This window comes from Melopsittacus undulatus, chromosome 4 (genome assembly GCF_012275295.1).
Source record: "Melopsittacus undulatus isolate bMelUnd1 chromosome 4, bMelUnd1.mat.Z, whole genome shotgun sequence".
In the NCBI taxonomy this organism is placed as follows: domain Eukaryota; kingdom Metazoa; phylum Chordata; class Aves; order Psittaciformes; family Psittaculidae; genus Melopsittacus; species Melopsittacus undulatus.
Window position 1 is genome coordinate 46,701,351 of NC_047530.1, and position 22,005 is coordinate 46,723,355.

The 22,005-nt window shown below is 37.0% G+C and overlaps 1 protein-coding gene across 4 annotated transcripts in view; it reads left to right on the forward strand.

The window, feature by feature from the left end:
- Window positions 1-22,005, forward strand: part of GPHN (gephyrin) — a 286,661-nt gene that overhangs the window by 262,376 nt on the left and 2,280 nt on the right. For all 4 annotated transcript variants that reach the window (XM_031049092.2, XM_005149265.3, XM_034062164.1 and 1 more), the window contains 5 exons: window positions 13,968-14,055; window positions 16,096-16,169; window positions 18,771-18,835; window positions 19,974-20,077; window positions 21,270-21,366. In XM_031049092.2, coding sequence (XP_030904952.1) covers window positions 13,968-14,055; window positions 16,096-16,169; window positions 18,771-18,835; window positions 19,974-20,077; window positions 21,270-21,366 — 428 coding nt within the window. The remainder of the gene's footprint in view (window positions 1-13,967; window positions 14,056-16,095; window positions 16,170-18,770; window positions 18,836-19,973; window positions 20,078-21,269; window positions 21,367-22,005) is intronic.

The window sequence follows — 22,005 nt, forward strand, 5'->3', positions numbered from 1 at the left end:
ACTGTTTATTTAAAGCTCTAAAGTTTAGCCCTAGCAAAATAGCATGGACCTCTGTTTTAGAAAGCCATCTTCCATTTTGACAGTTTTCCTTCTATGAGAAGCTCTTTTATTAAACTTCCTAAAGAATTTTGATTGCATATGTAATGCATTCAGTTTCCTTTAGCTTTACCGTTGTTTACGTGAGTGCATTTTCCCCTTCTCTGTACTTTTGCTGTATTTTCTAATTCCTTTATCATTTTTCTCTGATACAAGTATAACATTAGCTGCTTCCAGATGCATTTTCACTTATGAGCCTGTGATTACACAATGGAGAGAGAAAGAATATCTCTCTCCCCATAGAAGAAAAATTTAGGAAAGTTGCATCTTTATCTGCTCTGTTGCTTTAAAATTTATCAGAATAGTTATAAAATCAGCAGCATATGAGAGCTTTTCTACATTAAAATTAATTAGTCTCTCATTTATATATGTCTCTTTTATCACATATTGTTTGACAGTATTGTTTGATGGAATAGAGCTCCTAAGTGACAGGTAAACTCATTAAAAATCACCTTTGCTATTGTGACAGCACTATTGTATGATATCCCTAAAATAAAGGCTTTCAAATAGTCTTTCCATATTTTAGAAGGGATACTACAGTCTGATTACAGGATTTAGTCTGCTTGAATTTTATGTTTTACATTCAGAAAGAGGTTTAAGTCTTGTATACTTGTGTGGGTTGCATTTAATTACTAGTATTGTCATTCAGATGGAATATCTGGAGTGGAGGGAGAAGAGCAGAGAAACTGCTCTAACTCTAACAGTTCTCATGCAATATCAACTTGACATGCATTATCATATGAGTGAGTTATAGACAGAATGCAGGCACAGAATCCTAGCCTCTCCAAGCACCAGTTTGACGTCTAACTTGGGTATAATCAAATGTACTGTGAACAGAATTTTTAGTAGTAGTAGTATTGTTTAACAAATGACTGCGAGAAAAGGCTTGTCAGAGAAAAGGCTGTAAATCAAATGTCACAAGATTAGTTTTTGCTACAGTGAATTCAGTTCCAGATCTGCTCAAAGAATGATGGTGTTATAAAGTATGATCAGAGCCTGATGAATCCAGTGGCACTTGGTAGTGGTTTGAAGGTGATTCAAACATGGAGGTCTTCTCTTTCATTGTGCCCTGTCTAGAAGAATATTCTTCTTTTCAAGCAGAAATGTTTAATATCTGTCACAACTCTTGATAATCATTAGGGCCAGCTTCAGATAAGTTGTCATCTCATGTAATGCACATATTCAGAAAAAACAAAGAAATGTTTGAGTCAAAACAGAGGTGGAAAAAAGAAGCTGTGAAAGGGGCCAGTGCAAGGCCCAGGGGGTCTTCTGTACCAGCAGGAAACTACATAGTGTGACAGGTAAAAAAACTTTATGCCATAGAGGTGACAGGTGCAAAGCTAATGCACAATGTGTCATTCTCCTGATTGTCCTCAACACAAGCATAAACTTCTTCCTGAATTAGCATTTATAGAATCACGGTAGTAGAACATGACACTAAAAATCAAATAACAGAGGACAGAATACTGTGAAAATCCTCCTGTATTTGGAAACAGAGGTAATCTGTAACTACTTATTGGAGAGAAATAAAAACGACTCTGTTTTTGAGACATGTGTTAACATTTAAAAAAATTCTTGCAGACATAAGTTCTGTTTAGAAGAGAATTTCAGCCTCTAGAAACCAAAATATTATTCACTTAAACTACATTCAACATCCTTTATATCTAGACCATATATAGGAATTTGGGTTCCCAAGTTACTAAGAAATTTTTCAAGGTTGACATTTTATTAATACCCTAGAAGAAAATAAACTAATAAAGGCAGTAAATACAGAAAGATCAAAGAAGTGGTGAATGTTGAAGATGGCTCACTGTTTCAGCAACATGAATCACTTAGAAAACTTTATTAGTACAGCATTCATACAGCCAAGTATGGTTTATTATATATATGGATAATATAACTAAATAATGTAAGTAAGATTTACAGGATAGAAGACTATATCCTAAAAAGTAAAGATATAGAAGATCTGAGAATAGTAGCAAGAAATCTGCTGAATATAGGTTCTAGCATATGTATAAAGAGCTACATCTCCTGTAGAATTAAAAGGTTATTTTTGATCTTACCTTTGTATTCCCAGGAAAAGAACGTAACAAGAATTCAGAGAAGAAACATTATATTTTTTAAGTGGTAGAAAGATGGACCATATGTTCCAACAGTATCAGACTGTTTAGTTCAACAAATATCTTACATAATGACCTGTTTACATTCCAATAATACTGAACCACATGGAGAATAAACTTTGAATAAAGTTTCTATACAGTAGCAATGGCTCGATATTAGAGCGTTTCAGGCTGTAAACAGTGAAAGTAATTAGTTTATAGGAAACTATATTAAATGCTTTGATAGAAGCTCATTTAAAAGCAAGATTGGATATTTGTTTCAATGTGATATACAGTTCAAACAGAAGGAAATTCAAGGAGTGTCCCAAATTTTGATAAGTACCAAATCAGATAGACTTATCAAAATTATTTCTCCTGCTCACAAATAATCTCTGAACTCTTTACTTTGGAGAATTAAATTAATTTTCATGTTCTACTAATGGGTAATATGTAGTAGAAGCACAAACTCAGAAGACCAGTATCAGAAGAAATAACGCAGCAACAGTTATCTTTAAAGACAGAGTACCATTCAGAGCTTTGGGTATTTTAATATGCGATGCTCAAATGAATGTAAACTTTCTGTAATTTTCAATAAGATGCTTTTGATTTCCTTATCTCTGTAATTCCGTGTGTTTAGAAACATCTGTAGTTTCAGTCTGTCTTCTGGGAGAGGAATATTGTGAATCGGAGTACTTTTAGGATTTAGAACCTTGCTGGAAAAAGTTGTTGATTTTTGAGAATCCTGTTTGTAATGCTGATGAGTAAACCAGAATCTGGGATCACTTCTGAAATCTGAAAGTCTTTAGTATGTCACTTCCTGACATAGTGACCCTATTTGAGAAACAAAGACTAACTTTGTTCTCTGGCAGTGAATAGAAGAACAAATAAGGGACTGAAGCCACTTGAGGAAGTGGGTGTCTTGGGAAAACTATCAGAAAGATATAGACACCTAAACTTATAACCTGAATAGTTTTAACATTTTTCCATGACTCCCAAACAACATTAGTATGCATCTGATCTGACATACCATTTCCGTGAAGACATATGAGGAGAAACCAGGCAAGGATTTAGAAGATGATAAAGAGGATTTTAGACTTCATGTAGCAGTGTCTGTGTGCATGCGTGACAGTGTAAGAATAGTGCAGCATGCAGGCCCAGTCTTCTCCTCACATTCCTCAGTCAGACAAGATCTCTGTGTGGCCGGAAGTGATCTTTGAAATGATCACAGAATCAAATCGTAGAATGCAAGGTTGAAGTATCATCAAGTATCATCTGGTCCAACCTAAATGATAGACAGCATCTGCTATGTTCAGGGTGAACTGAGCCTGTGCTGGGGACTGTGGAGGGAGATTGACTTTGTTATTGTTAACAGTCCAGCATGCTGAAAAGAAGGGCTCAAGAGTTGCACAATGACAAGTCATGACCTGGTCTATTTCAATCTTGAACATCTTCTTTTAGGGTTTTATTTTAAGAGACATTTATAAATCTGTGTCATGAAGATGTTTTACATTTTACATTTATTTGTCCTACATTTAAGAGTATCTAGCCAGATTTCAGCTTATTTCATATTTCTGTTACAAAGGACACTATTTAATGATTATTTCTTCCCAGTGAAACTGGCTTGGAAGAAGTGTATGTAAAAGGAAATGCTGTCTTTATAAAATAGGAATTCTTAGCAAAACTTAATTTTAAATAAGATCCTGACAGCAGTAACTTTCTTGGTTTTGGACATTTTTTCTAATCCTATCTCTTGGGGCAGGATAGCTCAGTATGGAAGTTTCTCGTGAATGAAGTGGCATCTTTACTGACCATAGAGATATAAAATTAGGATAAATACAGCCCATTCCCCTTGTAGTCAAGACAGTGACATTTAATATGCCTTGACACCCTTTCCTGAATAAGAAGCTAGAAAGTTTGAGTAAAAATGTTTCAATAGGTCACATCTGCAGATATTTTCACATTATTATCTGTGGTCCTCCTTCCAAAATGTCAGTGTTTAATGCTTCATTTTGTTTTGCCTGCAAGTCAAGAGTAAAAAAGTTTCTCCATAGACTCTGCAAGAAAAGATGAACTATGCGTTGTTGGCATGCCCAGTTGAGCCTAAATTCATCCACAACTTCAGTCTTCATCCTTGTGAGAACCCTGTCAAAACTATGACAGAAAAGTGTTCCCATGCACTCCCTGTCTCTTCTGTCGGCTGGCATTGCAGAGAGGAAGCATTTCCCATGATGATTTTGAATATTCAGAGCCACTAAGGGGGACATAGCTGGGCACAGAATATTCCTTTCACCCCAGGAGCCTCTCTCCTTCCCTAGCTCTTTATTATACCCCTTCTGCTTCCTTTACCCTCAGGAAGCCAGATGTTTTTAAAGAAGAAGGGACACAGAGCTTCCAGAACACTGCGGAGACAGGCCTACCAGATTGGTGAGCACTGTTTTTAAAACACTTGGGAAGTTGAGACACATGCATGCTCACAGGCAGGCTTGACTAGATGTCTGTCAGTACAGAGCTTGGAGCACAGATTTTACAGGTTGTTGCCATACAGAAGGAAATGGTATTTTTATTCTGTCAATTAAATAACATTGCCTTGTCAGTTAAGTTCTTACGCACCAGTGCACTGTAGACATACATGGCTCCACAGCATTAGTAACACTGAAGTTGTTAATACCAAGAATGGTTACATTACTCACCAGTAGCAGCAAATATCTTTATCCATCAAGTCTGTTCCCTTTAAAAATACAGCAAATTAGGAAGAAACCTACTTGACGGCAGTAGCAGAGTACAGCTCTAGGGAAATCACAGTTAAGATTCTTCAGTCATACCTGCATACTTGTTTTTCCATTAACGTGCTGATCATCTCTAGAGCAGGCTAACTGGAATGCTCATGAAATCTCTAAACACATTTTTCTAAAACACATGTAGAATTGTATGCGAGATCTTATTTAGGGGGATGGCCTAATAATATAGATTAATTTACAGAACTTACCTGCTATCACAGACAGGCCCAAGGGGCAGGAGTGATAACAGAGGGAGAGTGTACCACCTGTCATTTTCTCCATTAACAAACAGAAAAATGAGTTTCTATAGTTTGATTCTTATAGGAATTAAATACAGACTGAAAGGTAATGAAAAACCTATGGTGGGCTAGTACCCAAAAACTTCATTCATGTCAGGATCCTCACTGAAGTTAATCAGCCTGTTTTTATAACAAAAAGTTGGAGGATTGAATTATAGCTTAACACTTACTTTGCGTACTAGAAAAACAAGTTTCTTTACTCATTATTGGATCAATCTGCTATATCCTTAGCTTTCTAAAATTGTTTACCAATTGGTTGTTCCTGCTGAAGCCACATTATCATAAATTTAGGTTTTCCTCATTAAATTGACTAAAGAGATCAACACATTAGAATCTTAAGCTGGACACTACACATCCCCAAAAAATGAACTGCAGTTAGCTTATGAGAACCTGTCATCTTTAAAACATTTTAGAGGAATGTGAAGAACATAATATAGACTGTCTGCTTTATCAGAAATTGCTTAGAAGCTGGAAGCTACCAAGCAGGTGATCAACTTGGAATACCTCATAGAAGTCACATATCATTGCTAATAGCCTAAATCCAGGGACACATTAAATGAGCCTTTTGGCTCTTCTAATCAGTGCTGGTGCAAGCATCAACAAAAAAAATGGACCTTAGAATAAAGCCTTGCTACCCAAAACATGAGCAGGAAGAAAATGCTTCTGCTCCTGTCTTTGTGCTTAAAGGAATATAGTCCAGTATCCTAGAGACAAATGAAGGTCTAGTTCCTTCCATCAGCTAATGACTGTCAAAAAATTGACTTGCTGGTCTCAGACAGTGTAAGTTTCTCTTTCAGTTCCTTCTCTTCACTTATTTCTAATAAACTGTAATTTACTTTTCTTGGATAATTTGTACTATGTTTTAGTAAACAAAAATCAATGTCATACTTCATTTGACATTTTCTAAAAAAATAACTGTTTGGTTTAAGACATAGCTGATGACAGGGAATTTTAAAAGGCCTTTTTATACTGTCTCTGACCTGTGGCTTCCAACTCCTTTTTCTTCTGAAAACAGACATTTTTCCAAGTGACTAAGCTGTGATTGTGTAAAAGGTGGAGCTTTACAGAGAAAGCCTCCATTTGGAAGCACTGCCTTTAGGAACTGCGTTTCTACCTGTCAGAGACATCCATACTGTAGCTCAGTAGCAGTTATATCTGTTTATGCAAGGGATGAATTTACTTTAAATTCAGTTAAAATTTATTTAAAATTTACATTTAATTAAAATTGAAGTTAAAGCAAAATGAAAATGTAAAAAATTCCATTATACCATAATGTACCAAATACCATGTTGCAGCATGTCAGACTTTGTAATACTGTTTTCAACATATAAGCGATTGTCACTAATTACATTATTCATACTATTTTACTTTCAGTTATGTCTGAAAGAATTAACTGCAGAACCACATTTACTCTTCAGACTCACCAGTGCCATGTCATCTTTACTGATGAGCAATGTCTGATTGAGACATTGGTTAGAATATTGTGTGGTGTCATCTTCACTCAATTATACATAAGTTATATAATAAGTTATATAAGTCATATATATAACTTGTATGATAAGTTATATATGTTATATATAAGTTGTATAATCAGTTATATATATATATTATGTAAGTTCTATATATATGTTATATTATTTCAACCCAGCTACAACTGTTGAATATTTTTCACTCCAAAAGTGAAAACTTTTCAGTGACTCCATATAGATTCACCTCTTTCATAAGAAGGAAGATAAAACAGAAGCTATTATCTTTACCAGTGAAATGCCAGCCAACTTCTCAGAAAAACTAACAGATTTCTGGAAAGTGTTGGGATAGGATTCCTTTTCTCCAGCCAGTAAAGTATTCGGCGATAATTTATTAATTAATGCAACCAGCTGTTTGTTCTCAGGCCTTTTCTTACATTCAGGGCTCACTATAATCTACAGCACCTGAATTATCAAAACTCCTGTTCTATCAAAGGTCCTGTTCTTTCAGCATTGATGAAAAAAACAGTCATTACAATTCACAAGCAAATGCTTGCAGATGAATGTACACAAGCAGCAGCCAAGAATGTAGCTCAGGACCCAACCATCAACAATGTAAATTCCTTCATGTAGGAATATTCGTAGTACAGAAGCACCTGGCTTCTGCAACATGGGAGCTTTTCCTGTGGAAGTCCCATGGCTATCTCTTTTTCTGACCTTTCAACTCTCTTGTTCTTCTGGCATATGTATGAGTGGAAGTCTTCTGAAATAGTTAATGAAAAACCGTGGAGTAAAATACATTGTCATCAAGATACAGAGACAGAGAAAAAGCTGAAGTCATTAGGCAGATCTCATGGTAACTTCAGCAAGAGTTGAAGACCTCTGATCAAAGTCTCTTTGAGTTCATAAATGTAAAATGAAAAAGAATACTCTGCAAAATAGCATTCTTATTTGCAGCAGTTAAAGGACCAGCAAAAAGTAGCAAAGACAGATTATTTTATGTTTTTATCAGATAGACAAAACTTACATAGTCATGTTGAACAAGCCAGAAGCTGCTGTAATTATTCCAGCTTTCCTTACAAGCTGGCCTATATTCTTAGGGAAAACACAGTGCATCTGTTCAAAGTGATCTAGGGAAATACCACAGAAGGTAGAAGGAAGAAACATTGTGAGAACATGATGAAATACACTGGAGAATTTTGAAACAAATACAGTTTCAGAAGAGTGCCCATATGTTCCTACATACATCATCAAAATTGGATCTTCTTCTGCCTTAGAAAACCAGACTAGTCAAAACACACAATTCCTATTACATTCAAATATTCATTCATTGAATACATACATTGAAATACATTGAAATATATTCATTAGATTACATTCAATATTACATTCCACAGAAGATGAGTTTTAGCTGGCTAAACCTAATATAGCACCTAATCACTAATCTGCATCCTGCAAATTACTGATATACAAAATATTCATGTTGGCCATGAAGTGAGAAGTGTGTGACAGGCTTTGTCTTTATGCCTAGCTGCATTCATCTATTCATTTTGAAATCTGTCACCTCAACTGAATGAGCACAAGAAGAAAAATGAAAGTTAATCGTAAAGGATCAACTCCATATCCCATCTTTCCTCAAACAGAAATGTCATTGAGCTTGATGAGATCTCTGTTTGAGTACAGTAGGCACAGTATCTTTGGGTTTTGTTCTTTATGAAAGTTTTACTTCGGTAAAGTCTTTGTTGTTTTGGAGGTGTTTCATTTTTTTTTTCTGATGTGGAACTGGAAGCTTGATTGGGATCTTTGCATACAAGAGGAATTTCTGGCAGGTCCTTGTACCTGCTGTAGTTTAGAGGAGCATCTGGTCTCCTTTGATCATTAGTGTGTGATTGATGTAGAATCACTGGTAGTATTTCAGTTTTCACTGTGCGTTCAGGAACTGGTAGCTCTACTGAATCTGTGAGGAATCGTGTCTGAAGGGGTCATTATTTCAGCATATAACTGAAATACTTGAGATGCTTTCAAATAAAGTAAAACAGTAGGCAAGATAGGTTACTGAGCTCTGGTTTTGTACTCACAACAGACACTTCTGCATGCCTCTGGTGCATTATAGTGCATGCATATCTTTATGTATCTGTGTCCAATATATCCATAAAGCACTCGAGTTTAAGGGGCTAACTGTGATGCTTTGCATGCACAAATTTTGCAAGTATGGGTTTCCAGAAGACCTGGATTTATAAAAGCCGGAGTACAGTACAAGGGTTTCTATTAGCCACCCAACAGTAATAGCTGTATATGGCAGTGAACAGCAAGGACTGGAAATGACTGTCAGGTATTGAGGTTAATTTGAATGAATGAGACTACTGTGGCAAAGAACTTGGTGGAAATAGTCTGGAAATTAGTAGTGAACTGTGGGTTTTGTATTTGACAGTGGCTTGATAAGTCAGTCCTAACTGAATGTTCCAGTTTGAGTTTTACAGGGATAACTCATTTTACTGCAAAGTAGGAGGTGATGCAGATCACCATTTGTTGTTACTTGTTTTCTAAATTAAATTATAACACTGAGCATTTTAATTGCATGTATCAAACTGCTGGTGTTAAGGGTTGTATCACTGAAAAGGCTGACAGATTTATAATTAATGACAGTGAAGCACACAATAGGATCAACAGAAGTGAATTAACAGATGTTGATTTCTATTTGAAAGAGAAAATTACACTGTAATTTAGGGTACTTCAAAATGGCACTTAAAACACTGAGAATTCTTGGCTGTACTGTACTTTCTTTTGAGGGAGATAAAGAAAAAAATCTCCTACATGGCTGATGTCTGTTTTAATGAGAATTGCATAATTTTCCTGTTCAAGATTTTAAGCTCATTCGTATCTTTTCAGTTCAAAGACAGCTTAGTAATCAAGTGCTGTGTAACAGTTTTCCACAAACTAGCTTTGATAATCAGAATTTTTCATGAATGCAGAAAGCGTTCCTATTCTGGTATCCTGCCACCCTACAAGCTCACTCTTCAAATTAATGAAGTCAAGTGGCATGTCAGCTGCAATGGCATGCATCTGCTTATTGGATTCTACACATCCTGCTGCCACTATACCGCAGACACCTCCGTCTAGTTTCCAGATTGTACTGCTCATTCTGCTCCATTCTGTATAAGGAGGGTCAGGACACTGAGGCAGTGCCGTCAATACTCTGTTTGTCAGACTGACAAAATTAGCAGATAATATAAAGGTATACTTAAAAGTACATGGTTTCTTTATGCAAAGTATTATGTCTGCAGTTTCAAAAATATATGTACAATACACAAAATATTTGTACAGACACAATCTGCTGTAGATGGGGATTTCTACTGTTGATAAAAAGGTTGGATTTGTGCTTTCTTATCTATATGAATAGTTTCATAAACTGTGTGTAATTGTTCTAGAACAACTTTTCCTAGTTGTATTTACAGAAGATGCTGGAATGTGATAAGAAACATTGAGGGAATATAATTTTTGCAATCAGTTGCAGCACGTTAGAAAAGCGCACTCCTTTGTGCACAGTGTCACTCTGACTTTGAAAATCACCAATAAAACAGAACAGTTTTGCCATCTGGGAATGAGACTGCCCATCAAAATCTACTTTACATTGATTAAGGTATTCATTATATTTGAGGACCTGTTAACAGTTCTGTCCATGAAGGAAAAAAAATCCAAGAGTAGCACTTTCACAAGACATTTTAAAGGATTTATCATACTAAATCAGTCTAGCTAATCCTGTATCCTGTCCCTGGCAATGGCCAGAACATAGTTTGCATTTTGTACCTGCTCAGTGAGTATTATTTCTCAGCTTCATGGTAATTTGTCACAGGCCTTTTTGAACAATTTTTTCCTCTTATGCTCAGATGCCAAAGTTATTCTGTCTATTCTTTCATAAGTTAATTGTCTTCACTTTATTCTTTTTCCATGACAATCCAAAGGAGAAGCTGCTCATTGCTATACAACAAATTAAACAAGAAGTAGCATCTTCTTATCTGATTATATCAAATACATGTTAATAGACATTTGAATGATAGCTCTCTGCATTAATTCAACTAAAGGCAAGGAAAATGTTCTCTGCAGTGTTGATTGAAGATTACAGCAGGTGACTCCTGTAAGGAGTGTTTTGTGTTAATTGCTGACTCATGGAACTACCAGACTCAAGTAGGATAGAAAGTTAGACAGATTTGAGTGACAAAAAGAAATGTGACCAATGTGTTAAAAAGAGAGAAACCTTCTGCAAAGAAAAGAGAGAGAATTCTGTAAATGTCTCTTTCCATCAGAATAAAAACCAACCTAGCATAATAATTCCACTTATAATAAAATTTCTATCACATCTTTGATTTTGGAAGGATTCAGTGCATTTTGCAACTCTCTGAAGGTGATAGGCAGTGCTATTGGTTGCATAAAGTTTTAGTGGTAGAATTCTTAAATGTCTTGCATAATACAGATAGTAAAGAAGGGGATACATTATACAGGTCATTCAACTGGAAATGCTCAAAATAAAAATGCACCAACTCCACTAATTTCAACGTTTTACATGACATGTAATAAAAAAAAAAAAACAACTGATTAACTACTCCAGTGATATGCCACCCTCATAAACAAAGGTGTGAATTGTGTCCTCACATGGTCTGAGCTTGGGCTTATTTTGGGTTTGTTTGGTTTTTTTCCTTTATTAAGTAATTATATATACACACACATATACATATATTCAGTATGTAAGTAGGAGAACTTCCATTCTGTTTAACAACAATTAAATATACACTTGACTACTTTTCACTGTTTTCCATTACTCTCAAACCACAACCAAAAACAAGCATGCTTCATAATTCAGACTTAGAATGTCCTCAGACAGGTGGCCTTGCTACCTATGGATAACTCTTAAATAATTAAGCACAATAAAATGAAACAGCCTGAAGCAAGCTCCAGAAGGTCCTCAGCTGCATCACAGCCTAAGGAGAAAAATACACTGAAAGCAGTCTTAGCCTAGTAATAGCAGTGTATCTGACTGTCATTGAGCTTCAGGAAGACCTATCAAACTGTGCAAAGAATATGTATTCCTTGTTGCATTCTAGTCTGTACTCCAGTCCTCATTGGCAAGGATTAAAGAACGCTTAGATCTTGAGAGACTTCTCCTATTAAACACCCTATAATAATCTTAAGCAGTATCTTACTGCATACTGATTATTAATTAGACAATCAATATGAAACAGTCGGTTCTGAAGAAGATACTGACAGTAACCAAGAGCAGACTTGTTTGTTTCCTCTTGTCTTCAACAATTAGTGAAGACTTGTGCTGGATTTTGGGTAAAATGATCCTGAGATTTCAGAAGGGGAGCTGAGAAAATATCTATTTCCTGAAGAACACAGAAGATGGGTTTGCTGGAGTCCATGTGTTCTGTATTTTCTCCCAAAGAAAACAGAATTCAGCCATTCATTGTAGGCCATTTAGAGTATCAGAGATACCCAGTATACTAAAAAAAATCATGGAGGCATACCACAATACCTGAAACCACTGTTTCCTCTAAAACAATGGTAGGGTACAATTCTGATTGATTGCAGCCTGCTCTATGGCACCAGCAATCCACCCTTCTTTATGGCAGATTTGCTGTAGTTTGTTGCCTGCCTCTTACAAAGAAATATGACCCTAAACAGTGGATGCAGCCAAGCACAAATAGAAAAGTTTTCCAGAGTAACCACACTGTGATACCAAAGAATATGCTGCATCAGTCACTGGACATGGTGGAGAAAGTGTCTTGAGTCTTTCTGCCTGTTAAGGCATGGCCAGGCTAGAGGGCTCTCTGATGAGGAGGTGACGGGTGTGCAGGGTTGCATGCACTTGAGATGCCTATTCAGAGAGGGAGCAAAGTCTTTCTTGTGTGACATAAATTGTAGTGTACCCAGCAAGACATAATCCTAACTGCTTCTTTGATTTCAATAAAGCATGGGCAAAGACAGGATGGTCAGAAGAAAGGATTTTTCTTTCTGAGACCTTTTGAAATACACCGCTTCTCTTAGCCTCTGAAAGGTCAACCAGGACTTGCGTAGTATTTCTAATTTTCCTGTTTCCAGCTCAACCCTCAAAATAACTGCAGTGATTCTATCTTTTATTGAAATCTAGCCAAAGCTCCCAAAGTACAGCCCGTATGCCACCTGCAGCCTGCAAAGCCTTGATAACCAATAATGGTATTTTGTAATCGTGGTGTGGCATTTAACTGAGGTGCTGTATTCTAGGCAAATACACAATCACTAAGATTCTAAGAAAGAACAGCCTTCCGTGAAAAACTTTGAGAATCACTGAAATGAAAACATACTGTTGAGGGAACATTACATACAGTCATAGCAACTGGCCAGCTTCTGGTCAGTTCACAAATGCTAAAGTAGGTATTTAATAATTTGAGAATTATTTTTAATTCCTTTGCTCTTATATAAGCTGTATTCTTAAGTTTCTGCACTAGTTTAGATCTAAGAAATAAAGAAAGAAAGAAAGGAAAGAAAAAAAGAAAATAGATAATACATCAAAACTGAAATACACTCAGCTTCTATCCTTCATCTTTGCAGTTGTACTCTTTGTATGGAGGAACATCACGTCTCCCCTTACACTGTTTCTCGGGAAGTTAAATAGACATTTGAACAGGACGGATTGTGATTTTTCAAGACAAAGTGGATCTACAGCTGGCTTTGCTGCAGAGCCCTCCAATGGAGAAGATAGACAAAGGATTTATTCCCACTTTTCATTAATGAAAGTTTGAAGTGGAGTATAACCCCCCTACTTTTGCACACATCAAATAAGCTAGACGGGTAGTACTGCAGCCTGCTTGGTGGCCACTAATTTGCATGGGTCAAGTCCCTTTATACAGCCCTGTCAGTTTGTGTAAATCATCATTTGTATTGCTACCTACTGTGCAAATTGCATACTTTTTGACACCTATGTTAGTGTTCTTCAGTCCCAGCCTAAAGTATCCCAATGCTCCTGTTGCAAAGCTCTTAGAAAGGTGCCAAACAGTGTGGTGTTCACTTAACGAGACTGTATTGAGTAGAGCAGGGTGGAGTCTTAATAAAGAAAAGATCTTATATTATCCAGGAGCTATATCTCTTTCTTAAAATACATGTGTGTGTATACATCTGTGTGCACACAGACACTTGCTACGCTGCAACTCGTACTAGTTCCATGCCACTAATCCACTTGCCTGTTCTTTTCTGTAGCCCAGATGATTTACTGAATGCACTGAATGAGGGTATCAGCCGTGCTGATGTCATCATTACATCAGGAGGTGTATCTATGGGGGAAAAGGTATGCTAAATTTAAGTATAACTTCCTATAATATATGTAAGAATGTCAAGCCAGAGTCTATCATCAGAGCTTCTACCTTTGTATTAATGTTTATTTAAAAAGGGATCTTACCTTTTTTGGAACACTTAATATGTGAACTAATCAAGAAAATAGTCTCCAGCACTATCCTCATTCCCTATGTTCTTATTACCGTACAACAGGGAAATTCTAATTCTTGATTTGCAAATGTGTTTTTATTTCAGGAATAATTTATATAATTATGATGTGTTCAGTTAATAGCACATGAAGGCAACAGACTTCTTTTTATTCTTAGAGCAGGTAAAAGTAGAGGGAATAAAGCTACTTTGAAAGCACTTTGAAAAGTAACCTGAGTATATAAATAGCTCGTTCTTGCTCAGCAGATCTGTCTCCTGAATATGCCAAAGCTGTATCTGTTACAAAAATAGTTTTATCACATTTTGCGCCTGCCTACAGTGGTAATACATATGAGACACAGTGAGCTGATATATTTGCCTTTTGAATCATTAACAGAATTGTTGATTGAGTTCCTGTTGATAATCCCTGTGCCAAAATCATCAAAGAAAATAGGGATACACAGATGCTGGTGAGGCGTAGATGAAGCTGCAGGACAATTATTAATCATGACTCAAGGAAAACTCAGATTACTTTTTGATCCCAGGCTGAATCTGTGAGTTTGGCAGGTAAAAGAAACATCTCTGCTTTTATAATATCAGATACTAAAAACAGTCATTTGGAGATGGCAAACATGAATGCTGTTTTTGTCACTTTTCTGAGTAGAAATCATGTTGTTGGATACATCATGAAAATGGATAAGTAGTTAAACCAGTGTCAATTACTTTCAATCCCATTATTGTCCACACTAGTCTTCAAAAAATAATCAAGGACAAGTGCTCCCCTTTAAATTGGGAACGCGGCAACATAGTACAGAGACAGGGACACTTGGAGGTGACCGGACTGCTGGACGGTCTTGCAGGTGTTCATGCCTTCTGGCTAATTTCTCTCCAGCCTGAATTTGAGGCAACAGCATGAGGTCATAGACTGTATATTCCCTTGATGGTTATGCCTCCGATACTGAGCTTTCAGCAGTTTTAATGAAATAACTGAATATCCAGAAAGTAAATAGAAAGTAAAAAATTATTTTGAATTCATGCCTGGCTGAAGAAAAGTTGCTGCTTTCTGAGTATTTGAACACACACTAAAAAGACAAAAGAGAGAGAGAAAGATGGGAAAACTGCTACAATAGATTTAAATAGATTTAAATAAATAAAATAGATTTACTGCTACAATAATCACTCTCCACAGAAGACTGTTAATGCCCTTTGTCTTTAATCTCACTAAACACAACAGACAGGATACTACATCTTGAAACACAGTAAGTTTCAAGAAAGACTAAACAAGTAATTCAATTTGGTTTAATAGCTGGATCAGCTGTATTTATGCAAAACCATTTAACTTTAACACACAAGCTACCCACAGTTTTTTTCTTTCTAAGGACTGTTTACCCCAGCCACTGTGAATTAGACTATGTCCCCAAGAAACTGCAGTAATTACAATATCCTGGAAAACTATGATTTCTACAGTATAGTATAAATTTCAGAAGTACTAGGAGATTTCTTAATCTACTGCTAGATAGCTTCCATGGCAAAAATTAAATAACTTGATGATTTTAAGTCTTGACTTTGAGCCATGCATGTTTTTTCCATCTTTGACATATAGAATGTTTTAGTAGCAGGTATTTGTGGAGTCCTCTAAGATTCTGGTGCTGCAGCTGATGTTTAAGTAAATGCATTACTATGTCCTTGCAGAGTCAGGTTTGGTGCCTAAACTGAGTCTGTTCTTCACCCCATCTTTTTGAAAATACTTTTTTCAAATACTGGAAATTCCCCACTGGACTGTAGCACTTTCAGGATATGAAAAGTCTTTCATCTTCGCTTGATATTAATTAATTGCTTTGAATGCTTAGATGATGTAAGCCACTTTGATGTTACTTAATTGATTTTCTCTTTTGAATTTGAACAGGACTATCTTAAACAGGTGCTGGATATTGATCTTCACGCACAGATTCACTTTGGCAGAGTTTTTATGAAACCAGGGTAAGAATTTCTACTTAGGCAGCATAGATGGGGTTTGTAGTGGGCAAAATATGCTGTAGAAGTGCTTCAGTACGTTTCAGTTTTCCAAATATACTACACATGATAAATATATATGGGAAAAGAAGCAAAATCGATCCTGTTCAGCCTATTTGGCATCTTTATGGGTGCAATTAACTGGAACAGAGAGGTTACTTTTTATCAGTAAAAGATATTTCTCTGGTAAACTGTTGCAAATCAAGCTTGGGGACTGGGCGGAAAGCAGCATGCTGTAAATGTTGCCACAGTCTTCACTGTCATTAGAGAGCTCAGATGTTGACATTGTTATGAAACAACTGGAAAACATAAGGACATTTAGCTGCTGGTTTGCTTACCGAACATCTCATTTCACTTTAAAATTTGCATAAAGCATATCCTTACAAACAAGCAATTTCTTGAGAGAGGTGGAATGACAGCTGATTTACAGAGTTTTATCTGACATATTGAGCATAGTAATTTTAACAGAAACACAATCCTTTATGTGTTTAGTTTGCCTCAGAAAACTGTTTCAGCATTGCTTTCCTTTGCTGTAGCACTGCAAATTAATGAGTCTGGAAGTGTGCTTTGTAGAAAAAATTAAAACTACGTGTATGTAAAATAGAGGGTTCCCTTTCACAGTACAGTAGCAGAAAGATGACTACTGGTCTGCCTCACTAACAATGGAGTGCACTTTGTTTGCCGGCTGGGTTATTGGCACAGTCCAGTAACACAAGGCCAAGTGCAGCTTTGAGGAATGATTCCCTCTAGCCTGTAACTGTTGCCAGGGAGCAGAACAGAAAGTGGCATTTGCTGTGAAAACACAGAAATTTTACTGTCTCTGCATACAGCCCGTGTGGGTTTGGTGCTGCTGCTGCCATGACCACCAGCTCCCTTATGTAAAGGGAACAAGTGAGCTGAAAGTGTCTCCCATGCTGGATGAAGGCATGGAAATTGCTCACTGCTTCTGTCTTACTGCTACAGCCAATATGTGGAGGTCCCAAAAGTGGGATCTGCTGCTGACAAGAATGCATAACCTGATTTAGAGAATTTGGAATATTAAATTCTGGTCTGGCTTACCTGAAAGCAAACATAGTTCTTTCCTCTGGTGATCCCTCTGTAGACTTGTAGCAATAAAGTTTTAATAAGTAGCCAGAAAAGCTTTAAGAAATTTATTTTCCCCAAGCATCCATTTTCATTTTATTCTGTAAGAAAGTTATTTCTTGCTGCTACCAAAGCATTTGGTCATCTAATCTTACTGAGAATGTAAGCACACTCATTTTCATTGGCTGTAGTGCACTAGCAAATATTGTGTCTTAGTTTTTATTAATTCTGTCTTAAAAGGCCTTAGAGATTAACTGTGATTACATTTGGAAGAATTCACTTGACTAAGTTCCAAGAGTGAAGTCAGAATTTGTTTTGTTGGCCTGTATTTTGATGCGCTACCCTACTGCAGCATGATGCCTGGGATTTACCATTCTTGATTTGAAAGTTGCTGAGATAATGTAAAGTTGAATCTTGTCTAGCAGCACTGCCAGGAGAAAATACTGGAAGACTTTACCTGTGATGGTGTTGAACTCTAATTCAGAGTTTTCAGTAAATATGAATTAGCTGTTAGATTTTTTGTACCTCAGTTTGTGCACTGGTGATAAGATTCGGAGGTCTAGCACATAGTTCCCATTATGTTACAGACATTTCAAAACAAAACCTTCCAACACCAACTTGCCTTGGTAAAATAGGATATTGATTAGTCCTAGAAGATACAAAACTAGGTAGTAATGATCAAAGTGTAGCAAGTCTCTAGAATTGCTTCTGGTCAGCCCCTATTTTCTGCTGTTAGTTCAAGATAAAGCCAAGAAATTCAGCCTAACTATTGTTCCTACAAAGTATCATTTCAATGTTTAAAAGGATGCTATTAACATAGGTATATAGAAAACATTTTTTCACAGATGAGTTTCTTTGCCAGCCGCATTCTTGAGCCATCACATTTCTGTCCTATTTGTAATAGCCCTGGTAAGAAGTCATTAAATAACACTTGGGAGCAGCTCTGAAAGACGGAGAGAGCTCTTTACTGATAGACATAGGTCTTAACCTGACTGCACCTCTGCCTGCCTATCTGAATGTGTTCATCTGCAGACTAGGTAGCATTTTGTGCTCTGAAATAGTGCTCCATTGTCACTACTGCTGTAGACACCGGAGTAAGGGAAATTAGAGTTACTAGCGTTACAAAGAATTTGGAAAGCCTTATCTGAAAACAAATACAGCTCTGTAATGCATTTCAGTATTGCTTCTTTGTTAATTGGCTTCTAGCATGAAGACAGGATTTAGATTTTTGATTACTAGTTCATCTGCTCTTGGCTGTTTCACAAGGAAATCATCTACTTAAAACTTCATAGCTGAATACCAAGAAAAACTAGTTGTTCTGTCATCACAAAGAGAGGATTACACCCCCAGTATGGAATAAGCAGCAGGTGCTAATGAGCTGCTGAGAGAGACCCTGTTTTGTTTTCTTTTGCAAATGTTTTAAATAACATAATAATGTTCAAACAAAATCTACTGCAGATGTTAAATAACTTTCTTTTTCCATAGCCTGCCAACAACTTTTGCAACTCTGGATATTGATGGCGTAAGAAAAATTATCTTTGCACTCCCAGGTAAGATGTTTTGTGGATTACTTTTGTTGTCGTGCATATATGATGGATATGAGACAAAACAGTGATATTTCACAGCACCTACATCTGGTGTTGGCATCCCTAAGGAAAGCACCTGTAAGGTTTTCTGAGAAATTTCCAGAAGGGACAGACTTATAGGGGTATATTGAAGAGCTCTTTCTTGTTGCTGTCCTCAGAATTTGCCAGTGTACAGGACTTACGCTTTCTGTCATCCAGCAGTTTCCTTGGGTTTTGGAAGTGGTACTGTGCAGGGTGTTTTTTTCCCACAGTTCCCTCTGCCTTCATGGTAAATACTCTCTGTGTGTAAGTCAATGCATCCACTCTGACACACTGAAAACGGAGACGAAAGGGAAGGAGTGCCAAGGAATATGTCACGGAATTCTTTTATTCAGTCGTGACTGTACCGTGGAACCAAAAGATGGCAGCAACGCTTCACCACCTGGTGCTGCGATTCCTTGGAAATCACCTCTCAGAGTAAACATTTCCTTGGGGAAATGGCTACAAATCTCTAGCCTCTAACTCAGGAAGAATTTGTTTTATTCCTCTTGCTCTGGATTTGCATGGATTTCTGACTACACAAGAAATCCTGCTCTTGATAAGCAAGTGGTTTTCAGATGCATCTCTAGTGCTCTTTCTCTCTCTTATTTTAGTTGCTGCAATACATTTTCTTCCAGGGGAGAGCTCAATGGATCATCTATCTGATCATAGTATTTATTTTAGAACTGTCACCTAGGGAAGTGCAGATGCATGAATCAAATGGTGTTTGACAGATGTTGGTCATACGCGTCTCTTATAAGCCAATAGAAAACGTATAAATCAGTAGAATTCTCAGAATTTGTACTAGAGCATTTTGCCACTGTTAGAGAATTAAAAGTTATTTTTCCGTAGGTCTTGAAAACCTTAACCATGAATCAAGAGCCCTATCAGCTAGGACCTATCCATGCACACAGTAGGCCCTATATGCCACTCCAGTTTTGAATGAAATGTTTCCCGTGCGTAGCATGAAAAGCTCTTTAGAGTCCTTTAGAAGTGCAATTGCTATAAAAAACATTAGATCACTTCCAGCATTTCACAGAGTAAATCAAGAGGGAATCACCACCAACTGTTCTTTGACCTACAGGCAACCCTGTCTCAGCCGTTGTCACCTGTAATCTCTTTGTTGTACCCGCTCTGAGGAAAATGCAGGGTATCCTGGATCCTCGGCCCACCATCATCAAAGCCAGGGTAAGAAGCTTGTCTTCTATATAAAATCTCTCAAGATGTTGAAGCACAGCTCTTCAGGCTCTGCGAGGCTGTCTTGTTTGTGGAATCTGACCCCTAGACTAATTCTGGCAAGTTAAAGGAAGTTCACACAAAACAGAGACACATTCTCAATCTCTGTGTCCCAAATATTCAGTCCCAAAATAGAATTCTAAGAGTCAGATGAGCAATAGAACAAGATACACAGGTTCAGTGGCAGTCATTTGCCAGTCAGGCAGAAAGGACACTTTTCCTGGGTAAAAAGTAAATAAATAAATGGTTTTAACCTGTGGTAAAAAATGCAGAGTAATCTGGGGATACATGAAGAGTTGGACAGTTCTGTATTAGCAATGAAAATACAGCTTTAAAGCCTTTCTGTTCTTGAGCTATTTATACAAATAGCCCACATGAGTCCCTACTCCACACACCCCCCCAAGCAATATAAGTCCCTTAAACTATTCATTTCATTTTTAGAAGAAATCATGGGCATTGTAGCTCTGTTTAATGTAAATGCAAGGTATATTGTTATAATGTATGATTCTTCTATTTTTGATTAAAATAAAATACCAAGGGACGCATTACTTTTTCTAGTTTTCCTAGTGTTTGTGGCTATGCAGTTTTCTCTTGCTGCTTATCCCATGTCTCTTGCACAGTTCCTCAGGCATCCAGACTTTTCCTTGTCTTACAGCTAAAATATTCTGAAACAGAGAGCAATTTGTAGTGACTCTCACTTTTGCGTGAATTTTCCAATGTGTTCCATTAAATTCCATTGTGAGCCATCCCTTGTATGTCTTTTCATTTCAAAAATGGCCATTTCCCTTTTGTCAGAGCTAGCAGGATTTTGAATGCGAATAACATTTGTATCTTTATCAGTGTAATGCAGAGACCAGAAACAAAAAAGCTTTTTTTTCCAGAGAAGTACTGTTTTTAAACTCCCATTAAAGGAGCAATATTATAATATCACAGTTGTATTTTCCTGCAGCATTTCCTGTATTTTCCTGTATTATACTGCAGTCTCTGCCTTCAGCAGCTTTTGATCTTGCACTAGACACCATCTGACCTCAAAATGCAAGTCTCTGAGAAGACTGTTTTTAAGGAAAAACAATTGAGCAGATTATTCTGTTATCTTAGACAGTGCAGTCTGAATGTGTGACATTTTCACCCTTTTATTCTACAGTTATCATGTGATGTAAAATTGGACCCCCGGCCAGAATATCATCGGTGCATACTGACTTGGCATCACCAAGAACCTCTACCTTGGGCACAGAGTACAGGTTAGTGCCCCATAGCACAGGCTGGCAGACACACACAGGTCCTTGCGTTCCTATGTACATATCTAAAAACAACCAAGCATGTGCACACACTTTTTCATATAACCTTCCTTATTCAGGCTGATTTGTTGGCATACTTGTGCACATCCATACATGTTCAAAAAACGAGTAGATGAGGTCCTTAGTAACAGGGTTTAGTGGTGGACTTGGCAGTCCTCAGGTACGGTTGGATTTGATCTTGAAGGTCTTTTCCAACCTAGTTGATTCTACAATTCTATGATTCTATGTACATTATTATAAAATACAGTCATGATAAGACTTACGAACTTAACCATTAAAACTTCCTTTATCTGAATAACCTGCCTTTACATACACACCACACCTGTATGCTTGCTATGTGCATACATTTCTTTTCATAAACATCCACCCATGCTACTTGCACTCACAGACGCATTTGCTTACTCATGCTCTTGTGCATGTACTAATCAAACACAAGTTGAAGCCTAGGTAGGACCAATACAGATAAAAGTGTGATTCTAGCCAAACTGGACAAGTAGAAGAGATATCAGAGGTTGTATATGTTCTTCTAAAGCAGACCAAGGCTTTTCTTAGTCATGTTTGCCACCTAGGGATACTCAGCTG